Genomic DNA, 26,434 nt, shown 5'->3' on the forward strand with positions numbered 1-26,434 from the left:
CCCCTAACCACCCCCCAACCGCCCAGATACTTGATCACAAGGTTCAAGTTTTACGAGGCAATAATATTGTTCTCGTCATGTAGTGGAACCATCACAGGATGGAAAAGGCCACTAAAGAGATGAATGAAACAAATGATCAGTATCCCAAGCAAGAATACCAGATATGCAATTCCGAGGACGGAATTTTTATAAGGAGGGAGGGATGTAACACCCCACCCATTTATATTAAGTTTAGAATAATTTTAAACTTAGATTTAAGATGATTCACGTCAGATTGAGAAAAAGAATTTATTTTAATTCCAACAAAAATAATTTACAAAAGCATTTGTAAATTTAGTTATTAAGTTTATATGCATTGCATATTTATTTAATTTAGCATTCAAGCATTTTTACGAGCTTTTAATTAGCAAACCCTGAGGAATTATTACAGTTCCAATAATTCAGTCCTGAGGGATTTTAATTATCAATCCTCACTCAACTCACTTACACTCATACCTCCCATCAGCCGCCCTACACCTATTCAAGCAGCCCAAAATTCGTGTTTTATGCCATGCTTGGCAGAGGCAATCAAATGCCCCATTTTCAGCCCCAAAGTCAGCCTTACGCCATGTTTTTAGCCCAAAAGTCAGCTAAAAACAAGCAATCACAGCTGCCCCCTTATTCACCCAATCGCAGCTGCCCTATTCACCAACCCATGCTGGAGTCAATCAAATTCCCCAACACGCCTCCTGCAAAATTCAAGTTAATACTGAAGTCATGTTCCCACTCTTCTCAATAAATCACAAGTCACCAATCTCAACATATACTCCTTCAAAGAGCTCAAGTTCAGCCAAGAACATCGTCTAGCCCATTCTCCTTTCCAACAAGCAAGTAGGATCAAATATTCACTGAAATTTCTCACAAGGTAATCACCTGCTATTCTCTGCTTACCTCTGTTCATACATCGTGCATCAAGCTTCAAACTTGTCCAAATCATGTACAAATTCGATATATACACAACAACACATTCAAACTTTTGAAAAATGACATTCATATTATATATATGCATACATATTCTGTGCATACACGCAAGTGTTTATATCAAAGTGTCAAATGAGAGAAAAGTCAGAGTCTTGAGCTTGTTTGCTTTTAAATCGGGGCTGAGATGGTGGTGAGCGGCGACGGCGGGGCGAAGCTACTGCCGTCGGCTGCCGAGTCAAGTCAGGGAAGGAGCGTTTGGCTGTGAGCCGGCAGACGGCTGTAGTGGCGTGAAGCGGCTGCTGTCAGTCTGGCCGAGTAAGTGGGAGAGAGAGAGAGAGCTTGAGGGCTGGGAATCGGCGGTGATGGCTGAATTAGGCAGGGGAAGAGGGCGGCGGCCGTGGCATCGCTGCGGTTGCCGGAGGTGAGGGCGGCGCGGCTTATAGCTGTCGTTCGCCGGAGTTCCAAAAGGAAGGCGGCCGGAATTGCGCGAAGGGGAGGGAGATGAGGCGGCGAGGCGTGGAGCCACTGACCGCGCCCTCCGGATTTGTTAACAGAGGGAGGTGCGGCGGCAGTCCGTTTCTTCTGCTGCTGCCCGACCGAAGATGGAGAAGGAGAGAGAGAGTTGGGGACTAGGACGCCGGTGGTGGTGGCGTGAAGCCGCTGCCGTCGTCCGCTGCATTTTCAGAAGGAGGCAACGGCGGATCTATGTGAGCCGAGAGAGAGCGGGTTTCTGTTTGAGTGAGAAGAGGGGTGATAGCCGGCGGCCTTGGTGCCGTCGACCTGAGGAGGGAGATCCGAGCGTCGTCAGCGGCCGTCGCTGTTGCTCCGGCAAGCTTTGGCGGAGTCAGAGATGGGGGGAAGAAAACCGAGCCGTGAGAGAGCGAGAGGCGGGTCTGGGTGGTAACTGATGAGAGAAGGGAGGAGGACGAACGACTACTCGCCGGATTTGTAGAACGCGGCGGCAACTGAATGGCCGGAGAAGAAGGCCGATCGGCGCCGGATGCCGACTGTTTGGAGAGTATAGAGAGAGAGATTGATTTTTGAAGAATGAATTGAATGATTGCTGAGAAGAGAGAGGGATAAGAAACGTAGAGAGAGAGATAAATGGGCTTAAATTTGGGCCTCCACTTTGGGCCAAAGTTTTAAAACAAACTAAAATTGGGCTTTTGTATGGGCCGATTTTATTGGTTTTATTTTCTGTTGGGCCGAAAATATAGAAGGAAAGTGAATGGGCTTAAGTCAGTTTGAGCTTGAGTTTTGGGGCTATTTTTGTTGGGCTCGTTTAAATGATTTTAATTAGTCTGGACTGATTTTTTTTATAAACTGGGCTGCGTTTTATTTAATTGTTCGGGCTCTGAATTATTTTATTGAGCCAATAAATTTATTAGATTTCACACTTTATAATTAGTTTAATTAATTTATTTCAAAGACTAGTTTTCATAATAATATTAAATTATTATTATTATGTGCATATTTTAAGTAATTTCTTATTATATGCCAAGCATGACATGAAATTGCATTATATTTTTGCAATAAGAGTATTTAAGATTTAATTGGTTTTATTTATAATTCCAATTATTAAAGAAAGATGAGTAAGAATATTGTTAGTGTTCTTAACTCAAGAGAAATGATTTCAATTATTTATTCATTAAATTTTGAAAACCGACTAAGTGAATCATAGAATGTTAAGCACTACACCATGACTTAAGATTAGATTCAAGGAGACCTATTAAGAATAGAATTTCTTGTAGGCTTTGTGACCAGGGGGACTAGCGCTGCTTTCCCAAGACAGGTTTTTATGTGTATGATCTTCAGGCTTTGCCTATCCAGGTGGGCATTACTTTTACTATACGTATATAGAGATCCCCTGCGTGTCGTAGGCCTCTTATACGAATGAATGCATGAGAAGATTTAACTGTTAATTTCAGTTTTATGTATCTATCAAACGAGTTTAATTCTACCTTTGAGCAAGTTATTTCATGACAAAATCTTTGAGTTAAAGTTATTTCAAGTATTGTCTTGCCATAAAATGTTTCAATTTTAGTATGATATCTATCTGTTTTGGCTTTGCCAATGATGCAATCGAATTCGGGTCCTGAGCAGTTGATAGCTATCCTGCCAGGGCTAGTGTACACCAGTGACCGTGAGTCATCTAGCGGGTTGGCCGGTCAAGTGACCGTGAGAGGTGGCCACCTCTCCGGCACATAGTTTCAGATATGATGGATTATGAGAATTTAGTCTGCAGACGAACTTTAAGAATCACAAATGAACTTAGTAAGCTTGGGCCTTTTTAGCGAAAAACTCCCTTGCTGTACTGTTTATGATGGCATGACAATTTACAGTTTTGAAGCATGTATTTTTATACCTAGGCATACGTGCCCACTGAGTGCTTTTGTACTCAGCCCTGCATATGTTTTCTAAATGTGCAGGTTGAGCTGATGTGATGATGGTGCTGCAATGAGCGGAGTCTCCAGGGTTGTTAATAAATAGTTAACCTGTCTAGAATATGTCTTCATACATATGTCTAGCTACTTTCCGCTGCAAGATGTTGTTGATGTTATAGTATGTTATGTCATACTTTGAGTCTTAAGAGAATGGTTTCATATGATGTATAACTTGATTAATGATATTAATTAAGTTTTATGCTGTCTTTCATAGACTATTTTCAATTGAGTATTAATGAATAAAAATGACGAGTTTTATTATGATGAGTAAGTTTTACGGCTATAAATGACGCCCCTTTTCTTCCCCTTCTTCTTTAACCCCATCCCTAGTCATAGATCACTCGGCTTAACTATCCTTAGTTAGGGCGGGCTGTGATACAAATACGTGCCGCTAAAGATACGAACGACGGCCTTGCAGAATTTCTTCAAGCATTCCAACGCCGTCGTCTCTCCTATACGGAGATATTCATCACAACAATCAGCAGCAGTTCCGTATGCCAATTGTCGAACAGCGGCAGTGCACTTCTGGATCGGGGAGAAGCTTAAGCGGCCAATAGCATCCGGACGTTGTTGGAAGTAAGGATCGACTTCTAGCGCATTGACAATGCGTAGAAACAACTCCCGGCTCATGCGAAATCGACGGCGAAAGAATTGTGGCCCATAAACAGGATCGACAGAAAAATAATCGCGATGGAGGCGCTCGGCTCCACCTTCACGGTCACGACGAACCACTATCCACTTCTTTCTCGGGCGTGGTGGAGGTGGATCAAAACGATATGAACTTGCCACTGTCATAAAATTCACAGCACATCTCATAAAAAATAAATCGGGGGCTTGAGTAGGATCGGGAAGAGGAGGAAGTTGTGCGGGATCAACATGAACTTCTTCGTCGGATGAAGAATTTGAGGAAGAATAATTGTTGGAAGAATTGGTGGATGAAGACATTTTTTTTAAGAATTGAAGAGAAAATGAGTAGTTTGATATAGTGTTTGTGATTGAGGAAGGGGATATGTGATTATATATAGGTGAAAAAGAAAAAAAAATGGCCGAATTCGACCGTTGAGAAAGCAACGGTCATTTGACCGTTTAATTTTTTTTTAATTACGAAAATGGGGCGCGTGTAGCACACCCATCCTCCTCGCTCCACCTTCGCAGCAGGAGCGTTCAATTGCTCCACCTCCATTGCACCCGGGTGCGGCATCGGTTGCGGGTGCGATAGATCGGGCTCGATCCCGGCTTCGCACCCGCCGATATTGATGCTCTTATAAGTATTTCCACTTAAATAAATGGGTGGGAGGGACTAATTTTGAGGAAATAAATGAAATGTTTTTAAGTGGCAGCACAATAATAATGAGTAGGATTCACCCACAAACAGAAAAGGTCGGTGCAAAAGTATGATGAGGACGAACCCAATCGTCGTGTTTATGGCATTTGGTACAAAAGGCGACGTTTATCCCATTGCTGTAACACTCTAATTTCTTCTCCTCTTCCTACCCTTGCTCTAAATATCACCGCCTTCTTTACGATTGTTTCCCTTCTTAGGCTATTGCTGCAGCTTTCGCTTCCGATCAAAAGCAGTATCAGGTCGCATTCGTAACTCATTCCGCGCACCAGGTTGGCCACATTTACTGCTAGTGCTTTTGTTTTGCAGTTAAGTTTGATGAATCTATCGAAATCTGTTTCTTCTGTTTAAACTTGTATAGAAAAAGCATATACACATTTATTTGGAATTGTTAGTATATTCTATGTAATGTACTGATCAGGATAGCTAGACATTTTCGTTGGAAGTTACTGGATAAATCTTGCACTTTATTTGTCCTTGGAAAAACATAGGAACCATGAAAAATGAGTAGATTGGAAGAAAGGCTCGATTGCAACTTGGGCGGCGGAAAGGACTTACCAATAGACTATAGGGGTCTATTATTCTGCTTTCCTAATAATAATACAAATTATGAGGTTTAACCATGTGACCGCGACCAAATTCCTAAGCGAGGGTGTTGCCTTCACTCGACGTTGAGAAGAAATAAAAATTGTAAAATTGAGATGCAAATTATGAACCTGATCTATTAATGGAGGTTAGAAGAGAAGATCTTCTGTAAATAAGGTTTACAATATCAAATCGCCAATTCTAAAAAATTGAAAATACAATGGCCTGTGTTTTTTGAACTAAGAGAATCTGTAACTGACGAATTGATCTTCAAAGCAAGGGATCAAAATGGTATTGTCCTCAGCTGCCAGACTTATCTATGCTGAAATGACATCACTTTGTATGAAATGTGTGTTTCCTAATTATATTTTTATTATTGTAGTAAGTTAGTCTCTCAAACTGTGGTATAGTTGGTGCCTTTTGATCCTGTGATAAGAAGTTGCACTTATAGCCAAGTGATGATTTCCCAATCACCTAGAAAGGCTATTTTAACAAGCCATTAACCACTGAGCTAAGAGTTTGATCCAGAACTAATAGGCTTATAGCTGATTAATCAAATCCAAACTATTAATTTCATCAAAAAAAGAATATAGCCTCATCAACTACAATACTGGACCAGCCAGTATTGGTTTCCCATTTTTTCAGCTGCCAAGGGTGTGTATGCGAGTTTCTTGGCAAACTGAAGGTTTTGAGTGCAACATGCTAAACATTGTGGACCCTGATATATTCATACAAACTAGTTAGCCCTTGTAGTATAGTCAGTTATGCATTCTCCAACTAAGGATCATTTGGAAGCTGTTAACAGAATAATCAGATATCTGAAAGGATCATGTGGAAGAGGATTATTGTTCACCTAAAGGACATATAATTCTATACTGATGCGACTTGGTAGGGTTTGTAACTGACAGGCAGTCCACTTCTGGATATTGTTTCTTAACTTCTTATGTATGGGGCAATTTCGTCACATGACAAAGTGAAAGACAGAATGTGGTAGGTTGGAGTAGTGCTGAACTTGAATTCCGTCCAATGGTGAATGGAATTTGTAATTGATATGGTAGAGGAAAATATGGTTGAACTTAGACTGCCATTTAAAGGACCTATGACTTGTACAACATGAACAAACTAAACATGTAGAGATAGATCGTAACTTCATCAAGGAAAAACTTGAAGGTGGAGACATATGTACCAACCCCAGCTTGACGAAGGAACACATCAAGCCACACTTTGATTCGTTGATTAGAAAGTCCGCTCTCCATAACTTGTACAACCCAATTTGAGGGGGAGTGTAAGTATTATCATGTCTGTGTATAGTTTAGTTTGTGTCGGAGTATTACAGATTAGGTTTCTTATTTCCTTGGTTACAGGTGGATGTTTTAGGTATATCTTTTCTTGCACAACAGGTAATCTATGTGTATATATATGGGTTCCTTTACCCTACATTATACACAAATCAGTTTCTACCTACAACACAGGATCAAAGATCGAAGGTCCACTTTGGCATATTGTGTTTTTATTGGAGATAACATGATTCCATGGAAAAGCATGAAACATAGTGTATTTTCACTTTCAAGCAGAGAGTTGTATATAGAGCTATGAACCAAACATAGTGTGATAACCAAGCTTCCTTTCACATTGCATCTAACTCGGTCAACTATTACTTTGTTTGTGGAAAAATTCAAAAAGGTTTGATTTCTTCAAGACGTATGAGATATCTGGGGATCAATTGGGAAACATTTTCACAAAGGCAATTAACATAGTTAGTAAGCTAGCCATGATTAATATCGACGCAGCTTAAGAGGGAGTGTTATAGATTGTATATATTTTTGGTAGTTTACTATGTAATTATGGTTTCTTCCTAGAATAAATTTGCTGAAATTATACATGTATAATTAGTGGATGCAAAACAAAACTATATTAACTCTTAACTACGAGTCTACATTATTGAAAGCTTTTCAGCAGAAAAACAACTTATGACCATGACATTGAGGAATCAAAGAACGAAAAGTTTGCAATCCTATTCAGTACTAAATCAATAGTAAAAAGAAGAGGCGTCAAATTTCATAACTAAGGATAAAAGCGAATCTTAATTAGAAAATCAAATTAACAGATAGTTAATGTATTATATTGATAAAGCTGAATTGATGAATTTGTGGTAAAAATGGAATGAACCAGTTTATGTTCTTGTCAAATGGTGGCTAGGAAGAAGACATGTAATTGACAATAGATTTTTATGCTGTTGATTAGTTTTATTAGACCCTCTTATTAAGTTTAGGACTTAGGATGATAGCTTTGCCAACATTAGGTATGCATGAGTCTAAATTTGTCAGAAAAAATTATTCTTAAGCCTACTCTAGATTGTTGGATATGGTTAAAACTGTGGGGGGGGGGGGGGGGGGGGGTAAGGAAGGTATTGTAGATCCCATAGTTCATGAACAGGGAATTCCTTTGGGGATGGGAAGTCCAACCATTTGTTGTATACTTAAAAATTGTTCTCCTGAAGTTAAATTAACAGTTTAGTTTAAATATTTTAAAGCATCATTCTCACATCACACTTTTAAGAATTGAATTGAAGTGTTCCATTAGCATTGACAGTTTTGTTTGTTGTTATCATAATTGTTCATTTCTCTGACTTGTAGAACCTGAAAGTTCACTTGGGAGCAAAGCGAATTTCATACTTCCCAATTTCTTCACCACCTGTTTTGTCTTTCCATCAAGACCATGATCCTGGAGGTCTCTTTACCCAGTGTCTTTTTTCTTTGTCGCCACATTCTCCAAAGATATGGCAGTCTTCTAAATTGGCGTGCTTTGCTATATGCTCTTGTCTAAAATTTAATCTATTTTACAGGTCCTGTCGATACGTCTTTTCTTCTACAAAAGAAAGAGATTACAAGAAAACACAAACAAGAATGTGTTTCAGTCGTTGAAAGGATATACGGAGAAGACCCAGTAATGGATGGTGATCTTATCGTCATAAATTTCTTTGCCCTGGTAACTTCTGAGAAAAACTCTGTGCATTCTTTATGATATATATATAGGTAAAGGATCAAGTGAGAACCACATAATTTCGTGAAAACTAAGAACCATGAATGATAGCGTAAAGGGGGAGGGGGAACCAGAACTGAACGGAAATATTATAAATGATAGAAATTAACGGAAACTCCTCACCGAGGCCTACAGAGTCACCGATAACTGTCCCTAAAAACAATACTATAATCAACATGATCGACTCCAACTATGATACACCTATTAAATAGGAAAAAAGGAAACCCTAACCCTAGAAGTCCATGCAAACGTTACATGCCTTTAGCCCAAACTTCCTGACAAGAAATACTAAGAATAAATAACTGACTCAATTAAAAAAGAAAATAAGTATAGAAGTGCCACGGTCTATCAATGAACACACACATAAAATACATGAACATGAGAGTGTTAGATCGTGAACAGTTAAATATAACATGTATACAAGATCCGACCATCTCTTGTTCATGTATTTTATGTATTATAATTGTTTGCGACTTGACTATCTCTTGTTCATGTATTTTATGTGTTTGTTCATTGGTTTGCAGTTCTCACGAAAAGATGTGGTTCTCACTTGAACCTAACCCTATATATATAGGGATGGGTTATACGGAGAATGCTATCTTTCGTGAAAAATGAGAATGATTGCATAAGCCAGTGTATAGTACTCCCTCCGTCCGCCAAGATTATGTAAAAATTACTATATCGGGCTTCCGCCAAGATTATGTCACTTTCCTTTTAAGGCAATGGTCCCACAATTCTCTTTAATATTTTATCTTTACTAATACTCTTTATTTACAAAAAACCCACCCCAAATTCAATCTCAATCACACATCTCATAAAGTGGTGGGACCCTTTCTCCACTACATCAAAATCATTACCAATTTTATTAAATCTTGTGCCCAAGCAATTTTACATAATCTTGACGGACAGAGGGAGTATTGCATAAGCTGCAGTATAATAGTGCATAAAATTTTTACCTGGGTTTGAATCTTGGAGGGAGCAAAAATTTTATCTAATTAATTAAATTTCATTATGCAGTCATTATATCTTCTCCCTATATATATATATATATATATATATATATATATATATATATATATATAGGGTGTAGTTCCATTGAGAATTTTATTTTTCGTGAGAAATGAGAATAACGAATAAATCAATATAATTGATGAATAACCGTATCCAGTTAATATGGTGAAAATTGCTCCCCTTCAGGATTTGAACACCAACCAAAATGCCTATTCATAAAAATTATTGATTTTTTCCGCGTGTTCACACGCATTCTCAATTCTCAACACATTTAACATTCTCAACGGTACCTCTGTGTGTGTGTGTGTGTGTGTGTGTGTGTGTGTATCAGGACATCAGTGTTGGGTCTCTTAAGTAAGGAACTTGGTTGTGCTTATGATCGTTTGTGCAAAAAATACACGTAAGAGTTAGGCAAGATCTTAATTTGAAAGAAGGCTTCACATTCTTTAGTTTTGTAATTGTATTATGGCTGATATTCTGATGATTATGCTTTTCCTTAAATTTAGTAATAGAAGTTAATAAGAAGTGAGCAAAATCAATCTAGCTGGCTGAACTTCAAGTTTTGGCAAGCTGTGGACTTGTCAAATCACTAAATTAGTGAGAGGAGATAGTTCTATCAAGTTACTTCTTATAAAACAATAACTATAATGTTGTCAAATGAGTTAGTTCAAGCAAAAGATAAAAAAACCAATGTTCAAATTCTTTTTTGGTGCTTGAGAATCAATTAGTTGTCTATAGTATGAATGCAGTTATAATTGGAGTTCTCGTATTGTTTGCTTGTTCACAGGAAGGTTGGAGTCTTGCAGAACTTTTTTGTGTCCGATGTGTTGTTGCTGCTCCTTATGTTGTTCCATACAGGTATAATCTTTTTGTCAAAATTTCAACCATTAACTTTTTATGTGCTTGGAGTCAATTAAAGATGTATGTTGGGTTTGAAGGAATATAAAATTCTGTTAGGATTTAAACCTGACATTCGAAATCGTTAGACTATTAAAAATTGTTGTTTGAGCTTCTTAAGGGATGTTATCATCCTAATCAGATATGATAGCCTAATGCAGGTAATCAAGTGTCGTGTAAGAACTGCGGTGACCCAATATACGGTGTCTATTGAGTTATCATTAAGGTTTAAGTTAGGTTCAAGTGTCATGAGAACTGCTATCACCCAAGATACTGCTGTGAACTCTCACCCGTGGTAACCTTATTAAGGTTTGAGTTATGTCGAGTCATCGAGACCTTGGTTCTTCACAACAGTCAGAATAGAAGAACATGTCTCAGTTTGATCATTTCAATCGTAAATAGATGTACTAGCATAAACAAGTAACCAAAAATACTTCTTAACCATTTATGCAATTATGCTACAGCCTAAGTCAACAATTCATCCTCAAGTTGTTTCAGCTGCTGTGAAGCAGGTATATATCTCATGAGATTAACCAATCACATGATCTTTTGTGATCTACAACACACCATATGACCTATAACATATTGAGATAAATGGGCTTATGTATGTGAAGTCAGTGTTGTGAAAAGCGCACCACTCAAATTTTACGCTTTTATTGCTAATTTAATAATATACACTTTTTTTGCTTGAGGTGGCGCCTTGAGGCTGTAAGGCGGTAAGGTGGTGCTTGCGGCTGCTATGAGGCGGTGAAGAAAGTCATAGCCGCAATTGTCAAAGCCACTTTATAAAAGTATCTTTTTTTAATTTCAAAAGCCCATGCACACAGCAGCAATTTTTATGTTAAAGTGGTCCCGTTCAAAATAATTATATTCTAATCCTAACTAACATATTGAAAAAGTTCAAATTTTAAATATTTGACACATTGGAGAATTCGGTATTTTTGAGATATTTCAGCTTTTATTTTAATTACGTTAAGACTTATAAACCCATGATTTATATATTTTTTATTGCTATATGGTGTTATTTATGATTTTTTTTTGTTCTCGGTGTGAGGCTTACGCCTCAAACCGCCTTAAGCTTTTCACTACATTGTGTGATGGTAAACAATTCAGATATGAGAATAAATTGTCAAATTGAGATCATTGTATAAAAGCATAAAAGTTAAAACGTCTTGCTTTCAATATACAAACTCAACACAAAGTGACATACATTTAACCTATGCATAAATGCTTTATTTTTGTATTTTATTTCTTGTTTCTAGAGTCATGCATGTTTCTCTTTTTTGATATATATACACTCGACTCTTCTGCTACTATATAATTGTCTGATGTTAGGTTTCTATATACTTGATTTTTGGCTACTCCTGCATCTTATCAAAGAGAAGAGTTCCAGTAACTTTATGATTGACTTTTCCTTTTATAAACGGCAGTGCACCCACTTCTTTTGAACGCCAGTTTACGACCGAACTTCCTCTTCTATACAAATATCTTCGAGAAGCTCCGACTGGTAAGGTATGTATCATACTTTTTTCAGCCTCATGGTTTTAGTTTTGTTGTACTGCAATGTGTTTTACAATCTTCACATGTGGATTCCAATTAAAACTAGCTTTTTTAATTTTACCTGAATAATTGATCTTCTGCTCTTATCATTGTCAACTTGGCATAATGTAATCCTTTCACCTTTCAACAGATTATAAGTGGAGCATCGCTACAATTCACCAGAAAATGTCTACTTATTTTATTTATTTTATTTTGTGTTTCTTACTTTCTTTTGCCCTACCTTTTTTATTGTAGATTGGGTGGGAAGATGTCATGCATTGGATGTGGCCACTTTTCACTGAAGATTGGGGGAAGTGGAGAAGCCTGGATCTGAAGTTAAGCTTCTTGCCTTTTACGGTAGTTAGTAGAGCCATTGAAAACCTCATGTAATAAATGATCTATGTATATGGAATAAGACTAATGTTTTCTAACTAATTTAATTACCATCTGATGTAACCCAGGATCCTGTAACTGACCTACCAACATGGCATGATAGACCTTCATCTCCTCTGCTACTGTAAGAAATTTTGTTCCACCAATGATCTGAGTTGATATGCTCTCAGGGATCATAACACTAACAAATGTTAGATCTTTAGTATTTGATTGCTTTTCTAATTTTCTTTAGTTTACCAGCTGAGCAGGAATGAGCTCGAGAATATGCTTTTGCAGATATGTCAATGAGAATAAACAGCAACAATTGACTCATTTCGCATTTATTTCTAAATTGGGATGTTTGAAGAGCTGATATGCTCATGTTTCACTATAATTTCTTTGCAAGACTTTGTTATGTTATTTCATAAATACCTATAGTTGAACTTGGCTCTGGAGATCCCTGACTCTTCCCCATTTTGGATTGACAGGTACGGCTTTAGTCAAGAAGTTGTTGAATGCCCTGGTAATTTTCTAAGAAGTTTCTGTTGTTTCATTGTTACAAAAGTAACAGTTTCTCTGCCTTGAAGAATTCTATTGCTGTGTTAGTTTCTGGACATTCTGCTGTGCAAATAACTGTCTTATTAATCATTGATCGCATCTATTATGAAGCACCACCATGTATGCATTTCCTCCTGTTTAAAAACCACTAAATTGATTACTTTCATTATAATTATCTTGATGCATGCATTGCCAGCTATCTAGGAGCCATGAGGTAGAAGTCATTAAAAAGTCTTCAAATTCATATGCATGCTTATGATTTCCGCATATATGAATTGACTACATGTGAGAACCTAAATCAATGAAGCTCTACTAGATTATGGTGATGCATGGAATATGACTGATTTGGAGGAAAGAATTCTGGTTAGATCAAACCTGAAACATGCAGTCTGATGCGGTCAAGATAGCCAGCAAGACTTCTATTAATGGTTTTGCAGTAGAAGTGATTATTTCCTACCATAACAATTTCTAACTGCTAAATAGTGACCTTTGTCATGCATTGGAGCAACTAGCAACAGCTAAAGAAAATAGAAAACGTTTTTGGACTAATGCATTTTTATAATAAGGAGCGATGCAACATTGTTTCAAGATCCATCTAATCACTTTAATGAACTGCATAAATAGTGGAGATCAAGGACATTAGGCAGATTTTTTGGCAGACAAATTATTGCATCTCTCTCTCTCAGATTTTCCACGTTCTTCTCTTTGTATCTTATGTTTTCCTAGTTTTCTCTCCAATCTTTCCTTTCCTCTTCAATTTCATTGTATTCGTGTTTTGAGAACGAGCAGACCTTAAAGGGGAATTGGAGCCATCAATTTGCTTCCATCTCTATCGAGCACTTTTCTGGCAATTCTGGACAAAGACACAAAATGATAAAATTAGATTTCTAACTAAAAATTGTGTTTATAGTTTCTTGATTTGTTCCATATCATGTATTAACATATATTATTACATTGTTTAAGAAACTTGTGTTTTATATTTTATGGTGACATTATTGTGTTGTGTCAACTTTGATCACTTTCGTTAACTGATAAAGGTGGAGTGAATGTGAACTGAATGGAAATAATAAACGATAGAAACTAATGGAAACTCCTCACCGAGGCCTACAACAATAACTGTCCCTAAAACAATACTATGATCGACTCCAACTATGTTATGCCTATTAAATAGGGAAAAAGGAAACCCTAACCCTAAAAGCGTATGCAAACATACAGGCCTTTAGCCCAAACTACCTGACAAGAAATACTAAGAATAAATAACCGACTCAATTAAAAAAAAGAAAAACAAAAGAAAGCAGAAGCCACGGTCTATCATGTACCAACAGCTCTTACCATGTCAGTTTTTCATCCAGGATTGGGGGTGTAATCCCAGTCGAGTTGAGCCAAGTATTGCAAGCTCAAACTTGTCTCATTTATTGTCGAGTCAAGCTTGAGCTTAATTTACTTAACACATTGGAGGCTCACGAGTTTAACAGAGTTAAAGGGATTTCCAAAAATATTCATTGTTTTACTTTTAAAATAAATTTTCTTCTTAAAAATTTAATTTATTTACTATTATCCTTTATTTTCGTATGTAGAAAAGTTAGTTATATACTTAATATACTTATCAATAATATAAGTACAAAAATATAAGTTGCATCAAATTAGTAATTTTATGAAGTCAAGCTAGCTTACTTGATGAGCTTGCTTACGAGCTAACGATTTGAGTAATATCAAGCTCAAACTTGACTCATTAAATTAATGAGCTTCACTAAACGAGCTTAAACAATATTTTGTTGAGTCGAGATCTGAGTAGTTTGATTTATTACGACCCTATCCGGGCTTATGTGTCGTGTTGTTATGATGTCCATATGGAACCATCATGGTCACATGAATTGACTACCCTTCCTCCACCCTGTCGGCCGCCCTCTACACCCCACGCACCCGGCCCCACCCAGTAACAAGATAAGAAATCTGAAGAAATGATCAGGAGAAATTGACAGTAATAATCTCAGTTTAATGACTCAATTTTAGCTTGTATCTTGTTCCCATGTTTTGTCTACTAATTCCAATGTCACATGATATTGTTATCGATCTTACTAAACACTAAGGTGTCCCGTGTCCATACTAGACTCCCATTCTAATCTTCCATCTTTATTTTTATTTGTTATTCTTGTTATTGGAGTGACATATTCTTGCACCATCATAGGTTACTGGCCATCTGCAGTTCGGGTTTGTGGCTTTTGGACTCTCCCTGCTGAATGGCAGTTCTCTTGTGCCAGATGTGCAGAAATCTCATCTTTGATTTCCTGTAGGCAATTGAATGATGGAGAAAATTGGTGTCCAAGTCATGCAAAATTAAAGTCTTTCCTGGATTCTTCAGTAGGGCATCTTATTTTCATAAGTCTTAGTTCTGTTGGTAGGTGAGTCTGTAACTTAGATGCTAATTTGTTCATTTCTCGATTATCTATTGGTGGCATTAAGTTACAAATCCCATGCATAGTTCAATCTCTTCTTTATATATCTAGCTGTATCTGTTAGCACTATTAAGTTAGAGAGAAAAGGTTTACATGTTATGTTTAAAAGAAATGATGTAGCTCAACTGACATAAAGTTAGGGAGTTATAATTCAGGTACTTATAATGATTTTTGTGGTAAAATCCATGAGCTTGATGTTAATTGTTTATTTAGAATTAAGAAACCGTGTCTTCTGGATTTTTTAGTAACCACTTGACTTATGGTTTGTTTTATCAAGAGAGTTATAGCTGCTAACTTTTGGAAATAAGAGATGCCTCATCAGTAGAACAACCACACTTGAAATTTATTCCATCATAGGTCTAAACTGCTAAATTCATAACTTGTGAGGTTGAAGGTGTAATCCGACCTTAAGATAATGATTAGTTTTTTTTTTTTATCATTGAGAGAGGTACTTGGAATGCATTGTACACGCTATTGACTAAGTTGATAGTACACATCTATCATACATTTGGCGATTTATTTCATTCTACGGAGTTTCTTTCCTGCAGCATGGGTTACTTCCGAAGTCCTCAAATTTTCTTACGGGTCCTTAGGAATCTTCTATGTATTTCAAGTCATAGAATCATTTTGTTCTCAGCTGGCTATGGACCTTTAGATATTGCAATCAAATTACTTGCTCAGACACCACCATCAGCCTCAGAGCAAATGCAATCTAGTGAAATCCAGATCAGCCTATTTGACGGCCGACTATTTTGCTTTTCCGGGTGAGTACTCATCAATGCCTCGAAATGACATTCTTGCTTGCCAGAATATTTTTTGTTTTTGTTGCACTTTATAATTCTACTAGCTGAATGGTACAAGTTATTAATTTATTGGTATATATCATCTCTCTCAAAAATAGATAAAGTTGGCATAATGTTAAGAAATTTTAGGTTTTATCAGTTTATGTCATGTTCCCAAGTCATGATGAAATGGATGGCAGTTTGGACAAATTTTATAGTGAATACACGAATTACTGAATATATTGAAATTGAATATACACCTCACATAAAGTTCCCAAGAAATAATCCGGCCACAGCCAAACTGCTATTCATTAAAAACGATCAACAATAATAATGAAACCCTAACTTACTGAAATCTAATTTAAATAAGCAATAAACTCCTATGGTCCACAGGAAAGCGTATTCCTAATCCTAATCCTAATCCTAAACACTAGTAAAAATATCAACTTATAGAATAGCAACTCAAGAAAACTAATAATTCTAATCTTAATCCTACTCTAATTCTTGCTTGTTTCTGTCAGCTACTTGCGCCGAGTATACACCTGCGAAGGTTTACTCAGTTCTCCTCTATCATCATAACATGAAAATAATTAAACTAGCACGCTGCATGCTGCTGCTCTTGCTCTTTGCACGTCCGCAATAAACCCGAACGTTTGGTTATCATCAGTGTTGTCAAATTTCCGTCATGGCAGGGAAATGGCGGATGGCGGTGGCGGTTTCCAAGCAAATAGCCATGAAAATGTTATGGCATGGCAGTTTTGCCATGGCGGGTTATGGCGGCCGCCATATCCATGGCGCCATGGCGGTTATGGCGGAATTTTGACCCATGACCTGTTTTATGGGTGGGTCAACCCGTTGACCCTACCCTTTGACTGAGTTAAATTAGGTTAAAAAATTAGGGTTTCTAACTTAGAAGTAGAAAATATTGCAGCAGCCTCTCAAACCTTGCGCCTCCTCTGAAATTCGCCATAGCACCGGCGACCTCCGAAGGAGAAGAGGAAGAAGGGCTTGCTCCTTTGAATGATGATGAAGAAGATGACTATGTGGATGTTGATGAGGAAGACTAACATTTTATTTCTTATTAGTTATTAGACATTATTATCTATCTATGTCTTATGCTTGAAGTTGAAGCCTTGAACTTATTATTGCATTTTGTTATGTTTGAACTTTGAACTTAGGAATTTGTGTTATGTTTGAACTTAGGATATCAAGTTTTCTACGATATTATGCATTTTGCATCTTTTAATTTCATAATTTGCAAATATATAATTATATATATTATTAATTTATTAATCCACCATGCGTCTGCCATAACCCGCCATGGCACCCGCCATATCCTTATGGCGGTTTTGAGGCCTGACCGCCATCCGCCTTCAATAACATTGGTTATCATAAAAGTTCATTAAAAGAATGACAAAATATTCTAAATATACTTGCCTTCTTTAAGTTGTTTGAGACTCTTCTTTTATTTCATATTCTTTTTTATCAAATGCTATCAAGAGCTGTTGAGCTGTAGCCATGTGATGAGGGACTGTTGCCCTTGCAAGGTCTAAACCTTCTTTGAGAATTTCACTGCATGGGCCGTGACCGTCGTCTCTCTTTGCTACTGTGTCTGTGACTATGGTTTTCATCCTTCATTCAACAATGCCTCAACTAGATTAAGACCTATAAAACATGAAAACCATATAAATTTGCTTAGGATCCATCCACACGAAAATTGTAAAGAAAAGTTATATAGGTAGTATGAAATCATATCACCAGTTACTTTGAATTGTGAAGGAAATGCAGAGAAGAATGTTACATTTCAGATGGAGTGATAGTGATATCCTTCATGGGATGTTTCCTTCAGACTATCATAATCTCTATAAGAATATATATACTAGATTCTTATATCAACTTGGTTTAATCATTTTCACAAAGCAAGGGAAAATGTTAAAGTCATTGCGAGCAAAGTCTATGGCATGAGAGCCTTGCTTCTCACTCCTAGTCTTTGGCATGACACACGTGAACAGTTTGGGATGCTTGGAATACTTTTCACGTCTTGAATATTTTGTTGACTATAAATCTAGATCAATGTAAGTTCGGATGCTTGACAAAATGTTACATCTAAAATTTTAGCATTATGAAATAATTAGTTTTGCTCTGAGGATAATAATGGACTTGTAGTTTAGATGAAGGAATTCTGTGTTAGGAGTTTGTTCGACTTCTAGACATCAAATCTGTGTGAGTTTTTGGATTCATAGATTGGTATTGTTGATCTCTTATTTCTTTGTTCAGAGAGCTTTATTACGCGACTCTTATACTGCAGACTTTCTTGCTTTCCTTTTTATTCTTTCCTTGGGCTATTTAAATGCTTTATTAAGCTGATGACCATTACTTCTTATGAACAGTGAAATACCATACAACTTGCTATTTCCCAAATGTGCTGCTGTTATCCATCATGGTGGAAGGTGATATTTCTTTGTTGATTTTGCTTCTCTTCCAAGATTATTACTATTGTGCAAATATTGAGGGGGTGTTTAATTTTTATTATTGATAAGATACATGATTGAGTATTTTTATCCTCATTACTAGGATTTCTCCAATCCTACCCTTTCAATGGGATATTGATCATATGAATCAAGTAAAATTAGCTCAAATGATAGAAACTATCAAGGGTCTTGAGATATTCCAAAGTTTCAATCTATCTTAGTGAACACTGGATTAGCCTATACTATTTTTATCTATCTAGGCTAATCCTCAAAAGTAAATACTTCCTGAGAGTATAATTTGTTTCTAATCTTTTATTGTGACCACTTATGTCAGTGGGACAACCGCTGCTGCTCTGCATGCTGGAGTTCCTCAGGTTTGTGTTTTACAATTGAACTTGGCTTTGTTTTACTTCTTCCTTTATTCTTTGCTTTTATGGTTTTGTAATGCACAGCCTCACTAACATTACTAAATTATAAAAGTCCTTTTAAGTTGATAAATTTCAAATCAACACAATAGTAAGTCATGACTTCTTTCAAAATACAATAAATATACTTGGCCTGGACCTGCAAGTAATGTAACTCCTGATAATGATACAAAATTAATAAAGCACCAAGTTAAGCACCACTAGTTTTTTTACTTCATAAATGTAAAAGCAGCTTAAACTTAATTAATATTTTCACTTTATTTAATTGGATAACTTAATATACTATATCCATTATACTCCCTCCTTCCTTGAAAATAGTCATAATTTTCCTTTTTGGGACGTCCATTAAAATAGTCATATTCCGTTTATGTATATCACCCTCAATTTTTTCTTATTCACTTATTCTACCACATGGTGGACCCTTTTTTTCCTCACAATACCATTAATATCATTGTTACCACCCTTAAGGTAAGACCCTTTCTCCACTTTCAATATACTTAATCTGTTTTATTAAAACCCATGTCTCTCTCCTAGGACTATTTTAATCAAATCACACTACATACAATTCTAATCATAACCTTTGTGCTAACAGTTTCAAATATATCTTATTATGTGCTGTGGGACATTCACAAGGGTAACTTTTATGGCTATGGTTGGACCTTTTCATGGTCCAAGACAAAATCATTGTGCACATAATAACTTTTTAAGGCCCCTTTCTATTTATGATCATGGGCATACTTCTACTTTCAAATCAGCAATCGATCACTATTTCAAATCACACAAAAAGCATAAAAAAGAATAGATTTAAATAGCTAGAGTTTGCCATTAATAACACTTTTAACTTTATTTGTTTTGCTATACTGTAAACTGCAGGAACTTACAGAATGACTTCTTTATGCTGAGCAAGTAGTAATGACAGAATGACTTTTAGAATTTGCTCAAATAATTACTGTAATTAAGTTGCTAACTCCATTAAATATTTTAGCCATGGAGTTTGCTTCGAGTTGCTTATTTCAGAGAGCTCGACAGCTTATAATACTTAATGTCTTGAGAAGTTATAAGTTGTCAAAGTGAGAGGATTGCGAGTTAGAGAGAGGAAGTCCATGTTAGAGAGAGGAAATTGAAGAAAGATGAAACTGAAAGGGCATTTGTTGAAAATAACAAATTCTAGGACGGTTATTTTTTTTAAGTTTCTTATAAGATTATGAACTTATTTTCTTTGGAGCTTTCACAGCTTATAAGTTGTTTAGAAGCTTATTTTGCCAAATACTTCTATAGAGCTTATAAGCTCAGAAAAACACCCTCTAAGCTGATCTTATTGTTGTATTTATACATTGTTGATCGTTCTAAGAGGCCTCTGTAGGTAGGTCTTTGTTTTCTGCTGAAGTCTTTTGGTTCCTCATATGCAATGCTTAATCTTCACATATTTGTTGAGTTTAGCTGCTTTGCTCCACAGAAAATCACCTTCTTTTCTGAAAACTCATTGATGTGTTGTAACAGGTTATCTGCCCGTTTATTCTAGATCAATTTTATTGGGCGGAGAGAATGTTTTGGCTTGGTGTTGCCTCGGAGCCCCTGAACGCTACTTGCGTGCTCCCGGATAAAGACGATGATAACTGCATATTAGGAGCTGCGAATGTGCTCGTTCAGGCAATTAACAATGCATTGTCTCCTCAAGTCAAATCGCGCACAAAAGAGATTGCTGATAGAATTTCCACTGAGGTAATGTGCATTATTTAGCCTACTAGAGCATACTCCCTTCCGTCCCCAAATAAGTGTCCCTTCCAGTAAAAAGCCTTATACTAAGAAAGTGGGTAAATTTACTCTTCATTATCCTCAATGATTGCATGAAAAATTAAACCAACTAAAGAATTTGCATTGAGTACAAGGGTAAAACAGAAAATTTTGACATCATTGTTTTATTCTAAAATAGGACATCATAAATGATGCGATAAGTTTGTTTGTTATTTATTTATTTTTATTTTTATTTTTATTTTTATTTTTTGGGGCCCGGGGGAGGGGGGGGTGAATAGGACACTTATTCGGGTACCGAGAGAGCATGTTGGTTCGTGCAATAGCAAGTGGGGTTGCGGGCATAAACCGATAACGTTCATTGTTTAGCCTGCAATGAAGTTTCCCTCATCCACAAAGTGTCATGTGTGGGTCTACCAATCTCTTTCCTTTGCTATATTAATTTGAACATGATTCACTGATAATCTTCACAAAAATCAGATAAATGGTGGAAATTTTGATATTTGTCCCTATAGTATGAGTTACTCTCTCAAGTAAATGGTGGAAATATAGATATCAACCTCATATATCTCTCTCAATATATAGTACTCTCTCCGTCCCACGAATCTTGACACATTTTTCTTTTTGGGCCGTCCCACAAATCTTAACACATTTTCAAATAAGGTAACTTCTCTCTCCTACTTCATCACTTTCATCACCTTCTCTCCCTATTTTATCACTTTTATACTTTATTAATTACACACTTAAAACACTAATCTACAATTCCTTAATTCTCGTGCCGAAACCAAACGTGTCATGATTCGGGGGACGGAGGGAGTATATTATTTCGCCAAAAATTGTCGAATTTAACTCCCCTTTATTGTCGGGAGTTTTTAATTTTTGCTCTTCTTAAACTATTTTCCTGCGTCTGATCCTGCCTGCAAAAAATTGTGGAAGGATGAGAATTGACTTATTCGATTATTTCAACTACTCAGGATGGTGTTTCGACAGCTTTGCGGATAATTAAAGAAGAAATTATCGGTGCAAAATGATGCCGCCTTTTGTTTTGTAGCTTAATTTCTGTAGATTAAGGTGGGTTTCTCCATAGATTGTATGTGACCATATATAGTGATATGCCGTGTAACTCAATTTCGTTTTAATGTTTTATTTTTGTATTCATGAACCTAACAAAAAAGTTACAAGCATGTAACTTTGTTCTTTTTGGTTGATAATTTATCATGAGACATTTTGGTGGTTGCCTATACTTTTTAGGATGGAAAATTAACACACTAATCATACCTCTTATGATAATGTTATTATATCAATATTTCACAATAATATTAATACAATTTCACAGGGGCTTAGCCCACTGGCCACCGGGTCCTCACTTAAGTGAAGTGACCCGGGTTCGATCCCTCTTGGGAACGAATTGGTGATTGGAGATATAAGGTGGAGTTTGGAGAATGGAGAGATAAGGTGGTTCTTGGAGTGGATGGGGAACTAACTACTAACATCTAACATGACTTTGCCCGATCAAAAAAAAAAAATTGAAGTGAAAGGAAGGGAGAAGGCTTGCCTTAGGAAAGAAAAAAAAACCATTGTGATAAAGGATAAGTGTGTAGTGTATATAATATGTAAAAAAGGCAAAAAAAAAGAGTGAAAGATAATTACTTTTTCGTGAAAGAGAAGACACCTTAATAAAGATGGTTGGTGCTAAAGTTTAATTATGTTTTAGCATGAATTTAAGACTAAATGTTTGGGTAAAAAAGCACGTAGTAGGCAAAAGTCTAGTCTCTCACCGCAAGAGTCAAAAACGCATCCTCACAAGTCCAAAGCTAGTGAAGAAAATGATTAATGTCCTCACTTACCACTCGTAGTGGGTTGGTTCCAAAAATTTATTGCATAATTAAATTACGAAGACACATGGTGGGCAAACTGTACGGTATGTCAGTTCTGGAAAAATATTGACTATAAAACCCTGTCACATGGTGCAATTACGTCTAGTTTTCTTGTGATATAAATGGTTGGCTTGCTGCTGGTGACAAGAGTTTATGATATATTTATGATGGTTTAATATTATTTTTTTTTATAAAGCAAGATAAGAGAATATAGTATACTCCTTTTATCACAAAAAATTGAGGTTTTATTACTATATCGGTATGTTTCTGAATTTCTTATTTGAAAATGGCCCATCAAACTTTCCTACTCACTACTTACAACAAAGCGTGAGACTAATCTCCACTCAAAATATAATTACATATTTTTTCTTAAAATTTGTATTATTTTTTTTAGACCATAATTTGTAGGGACAGAGGGAGGGAGTGCTTATTTTGTTTATTTGGAAACACACTGCGCAAGTCCTTTTAGAAGGAACATATAATACAAAATATATTACTACTATTTTATGAATAGACTAAATCGGTGAGTCTGTTGTGATGAAGAAGCTGAGGCCTCAGATATGGTGGAGCAAATTCATTTGGAACCATCCCACTCCCACCTAAGTTGTCTACGAGCACAAAGGACATGCTCATCTCTTCTCTCATTGTTCAATTTACAGTTGGCCAACTATTTTCCATTCATAAGTTGGGGGGAGGGGGGTTTACTCACAAATTCCTGTCTTAAAATCCCTCCTTGGCTCTTAGAACTATCTTCCCTAGAGTTGTCTTCCTTCCTTCATAAAAAAAACTTTTTAGAAGAAAATAACACGAGTTTTAAGAAAAAAATTGTTGAATGTATTGGAAGTGAAAAAAAGATTGTTGATTGTATCGGGAATGGTAAAAATGTGTTTTAATTAGTATTATGAGTGGTGAAAATGTGAAAAGTAAGGATAAACTAGATATTTATAAGTAGTGGGGTATAGCCCAATAATAGGTAGAAAATTCTTTTCTGGACGTCCCAAAAAAAAAGTATAAAGTTCTTTTGTGGACGAGGTAGTATATCCTTATATTTTCGATCTCTTTCACATTCAATATTTACAAAAAAACTTATCTTACAAAATATTTACTCCCTCAGTCCCATTAAAGATGGTTCGTTTTTTTATTTTGGGTTATTCTACTAAAGATGACTCATTTCTCCCTAAAAAAAATGATGACTTATTTCCATAAAAGTCAATATTTTACTCTTGAAATTGTGTGAGCCATACAACTTTATCTAATTTACACATTCCCCTTAGTTTTCGTGCCGAAAAAAGTGACACGACTTCAATGGGACGGAGGAAGTATTAATTGTCTAAAAATCAACTTTAGTTAAGGATGACCAAAATAATCGAAATCCAATAACCGAACTGATTTAAACCGAAATATTGAAATATGATTCAGTTTTTTGGATTTTTCGGTTTGGTTCGATTTTATTTTTCAAAAGAATTGATTTTTCGATTCGATTTGGTTTGGCTCTATAAAAATCAAACAAAACTGAAACTGAATTATATTATATAATAATATACTCCCTCCGTCCACTAATTGTTGGCCTAGGAAGCAAAACACAGATTTTAAGAAAAATTGTATTTTTATTAGTTGAGTGGAGAAAGAGCCCACAATTTATTAAAGTCAATGCAATTAGGCCACAATTTATTAAAGGGACCCACAATTTTGATTAAAATATGAATTTAAACTTACCCAAAATAGATAGGACATAAATTGGTGGACGGACCAAAAAGGCAAGTAGGCCAACAATTAGTGGACGGAGGGCGTAATATATATATATATATATATATATATATATATATATATATATATATATATATATAGGGGAGGGCTAGAATAAAAACACTCTTAAGTGTATAAAATATAAATGATTTTCAGCCCTTAGATCATCAAGATCTACGGTTGATTCGTAACCCTTTTGGATGAATTCGTGGTCCTAAGTTCGAATCCCAAAGGTAGCAAAAAATTATTTTTCACAATTCGTAACCATGTTGGATGAATTCGTAACCATGTTGGATAAAATTCGTACATTAAAAAATATTTATATTTATATTTTAAGAAGTGTTTTTACCGTAGCCCTCCCCTATATATATATATATATATATATATATATATATATATATATAGAGAGAGAGAGAGAGAGAGGAGGGCTAGAATAAAAACACTCTTAAGTGTATAAAATATAAATGATTTTCAGCCCTTAGATCATCAAGATCTACGGTTGATTCGTAACCCTTTTGGATGAATTCGTGGTCCTGGGTTCGAATCCCAAAGGTAGCAAAAATTTATTTTTCACAATTCGTAACCATGTTGGATGAATTCGTAACCCTGTTGGATAAAATTCGTACATTAAAAAACGTTTATATTTATATTTTAAGAAGTGTTTTTATTATACTCCCTCCGTCCACGAAATGAGTACCCATATTTCCTTTTTCGTCCGTCCACGAAATGAGTACCCATTTCCCTTTTTGGCAAATGTACCCCACACATCTCTTTAATTAATACACTAAAAAAGTGGGACCCTTAAACTATTTACACTACACTCCATACATTTCTTAAAACCCGTGCCGTCCACAAATGGGTACTCATTTCGTGGACGGAGGGAGTAATAAAAACACTTTTAAGTGTATAAAATATAATTAAATCTTGTCCATTAAATCTTGTTTGATCTAATGGCTTAATATTTGCCTAATCTAATCCATGCAAATTTACGACTAATTCATAAAAGGACAAACATGTAATTGCTTAATTTAATACATATTCATTCATGCATAATCCATACAAATCTTTATAATATACTCATTGTATTTTTGGTGAATGAATAATTGTCGTAAGTTCTCACAATTAACAACTATAATTTTAATTTCTTAAAATTTATCATACCAAATCTCACTTATAAAATTTCAGATTCGCAGCAGTGACTTTATTATGTAGTAAACCACAAAAAAATTTAATTCTTAAATTTAATAAAATTTCAGATTCGTAACAACTATATTTTCAATTCTTAAAATTTATCAGACCAATTTTTTGGTTTGGTAATTCTATTATTTTGTTACAAATTAAGATTTGATAAATTCCAGACGAATTTTTTAAATAATGTTACGCATTTATTTTTTAGGAATTTAAAATTCGTAACACAATAATATGGAATTCGTAACAAAACAAATATGTTACAAATATGTTCTTTGGATTTCCTTTTACGAGCAGTGGCTGCAATAATTAATCACATAATTTGTAAGAACTTATAATTCGTAACAAATAAACATTTCTGAAATGGAATAAAAAAATCTTTCCATATCTCATAGCATCAGAATCGGAACAGAGAGAGAATTGTGGAAAAGTCAAGTGCACTCTATTACCTTTCTACCCTTTCGAAAGTGTTAGTTACAAATCATCAGTGCACATATTACGAATCGTAAATTTGATTTATTTTAAATCTGGAGCGCTGATTTTTGATAGATGGACGGATGGGTTTTGTTTATATTTTATACACTTAAGAGTGTTTTCATGGTAGCCTACCCCTATATATATATATATATACACACACATATTGATATATAATTTTGATATTAAAACATGTATATATATATATATATATATGTATATAATTTTAATATTAAATACAATTTAATTTTTTTTACTTAATATTCAATTTTTTTCGATTTTTCAATTTTTTTCTTCATTTTTTTCAATTTTTCGATTTGGTTCAATTTTAATTCTAAAAATTTTAGTTTATTCGATTCTGTTTATTCAGTTCGATTTGATTTGGTTTGGTTTTAACAAACAATCGAAGCAAAAACCGAATGCTCACCCCTTACTTTAGTGGATTTACTTTATATCTATCTTTCAACCATTTATTAAACCATACCCTTCAAACCATCCTACAATTTTGATAGA

The 26,434-nt window shown here is 35.5% G+C and overlaps 1 protein-coding gene and 1 long non-coding RNA gene across 5 annotated transcripts; both read left to right on the top strand.

Annotated features, from left to right (window-relative positions):
- The first annotated feature begins 767 nt into the window (after positions 1-767).
- Positions 768-3,613, top strand: LOC131019358 (uncharacterized). The gene is made up of 3 exons (XR_009100219.1): positions 768-904; positions 2,712-2,790; positions 3,390-3,613. It is a non-coding gene; the product is annotated as an uncharacterized LOC131019358 (long non-coding RNA).
- Positions 3,614-4,714: 1,101 nt separating this feature from the next.
- On the top strand, positions 4,715-21,847 carry LOC131019359 (sterol 3-beta-glucosyltransferase UGT80B1-like). 4 transcript variants are annotated; one of them, XM_057947888.1, is made up of 15 exons: positions 4,715-4,867; positions 4,947-5,018; positions 7,968-8,061; positions 8,177-8,319; positions 10,172-10,242; positions 11,712-11,793; positions 12,076-12,177; positions 12,282-12,337; positions 12,681-12,715; positions 14,939-15,152; positions 15,755-15,970; positions 18,379-18,438; positions 18,794-18,833; positions 20,385-20,606; positions 21,611-21,847. In XM_057947888.1, exons 1-15 carry the CDS (start codon positions 4,799-4,801, stop codon positions 21,665-21,667), a joined length of 1,533 nt encoding a protein of 510 aa, XP_057803871.1. In that variant the 5' UTR covers positions 4,715-4,798; the 3' UTR covers positions 21,668-21,847. The 4 variants fall into 4 exon arrangements, with proteins under 4 accessions (XP_057803871.1, XP_057803872.1, XP_057803873.1 ...); XM_057947889.1 differs by having other exon boundaries at positions 4,722-4,867; positions 12,076-12,180; positions 14,939-15,148; positions 15,844-15,970; XM_057947890.1 differs by having other exon boundaries at positions 4,722-4,867; positions 14,939-15,148; positions 15,844-15,970.
- The last annotated feature ends 4,587 nt before the right edge of the window (positions 21,848-26,434 follow it).

Source organism: Salvia miltiorrhiza, chromosome 4 (genome assembly GCF_028751815.1).
Source record: "Salvia miltiorrhiza cultivar Shanhuang (shh) chromosome 4, IMPLAD_Smil_shh, whole genome shotgun sequence".
NCBI classification, from domain to species: domain Eukaryota; kingdom Viridiplantae; phylum Streptophyta; class Magnoliopsida; order Lamiales; family Lamiaceae; genus Salvia; species Salvia miltiorrhiza.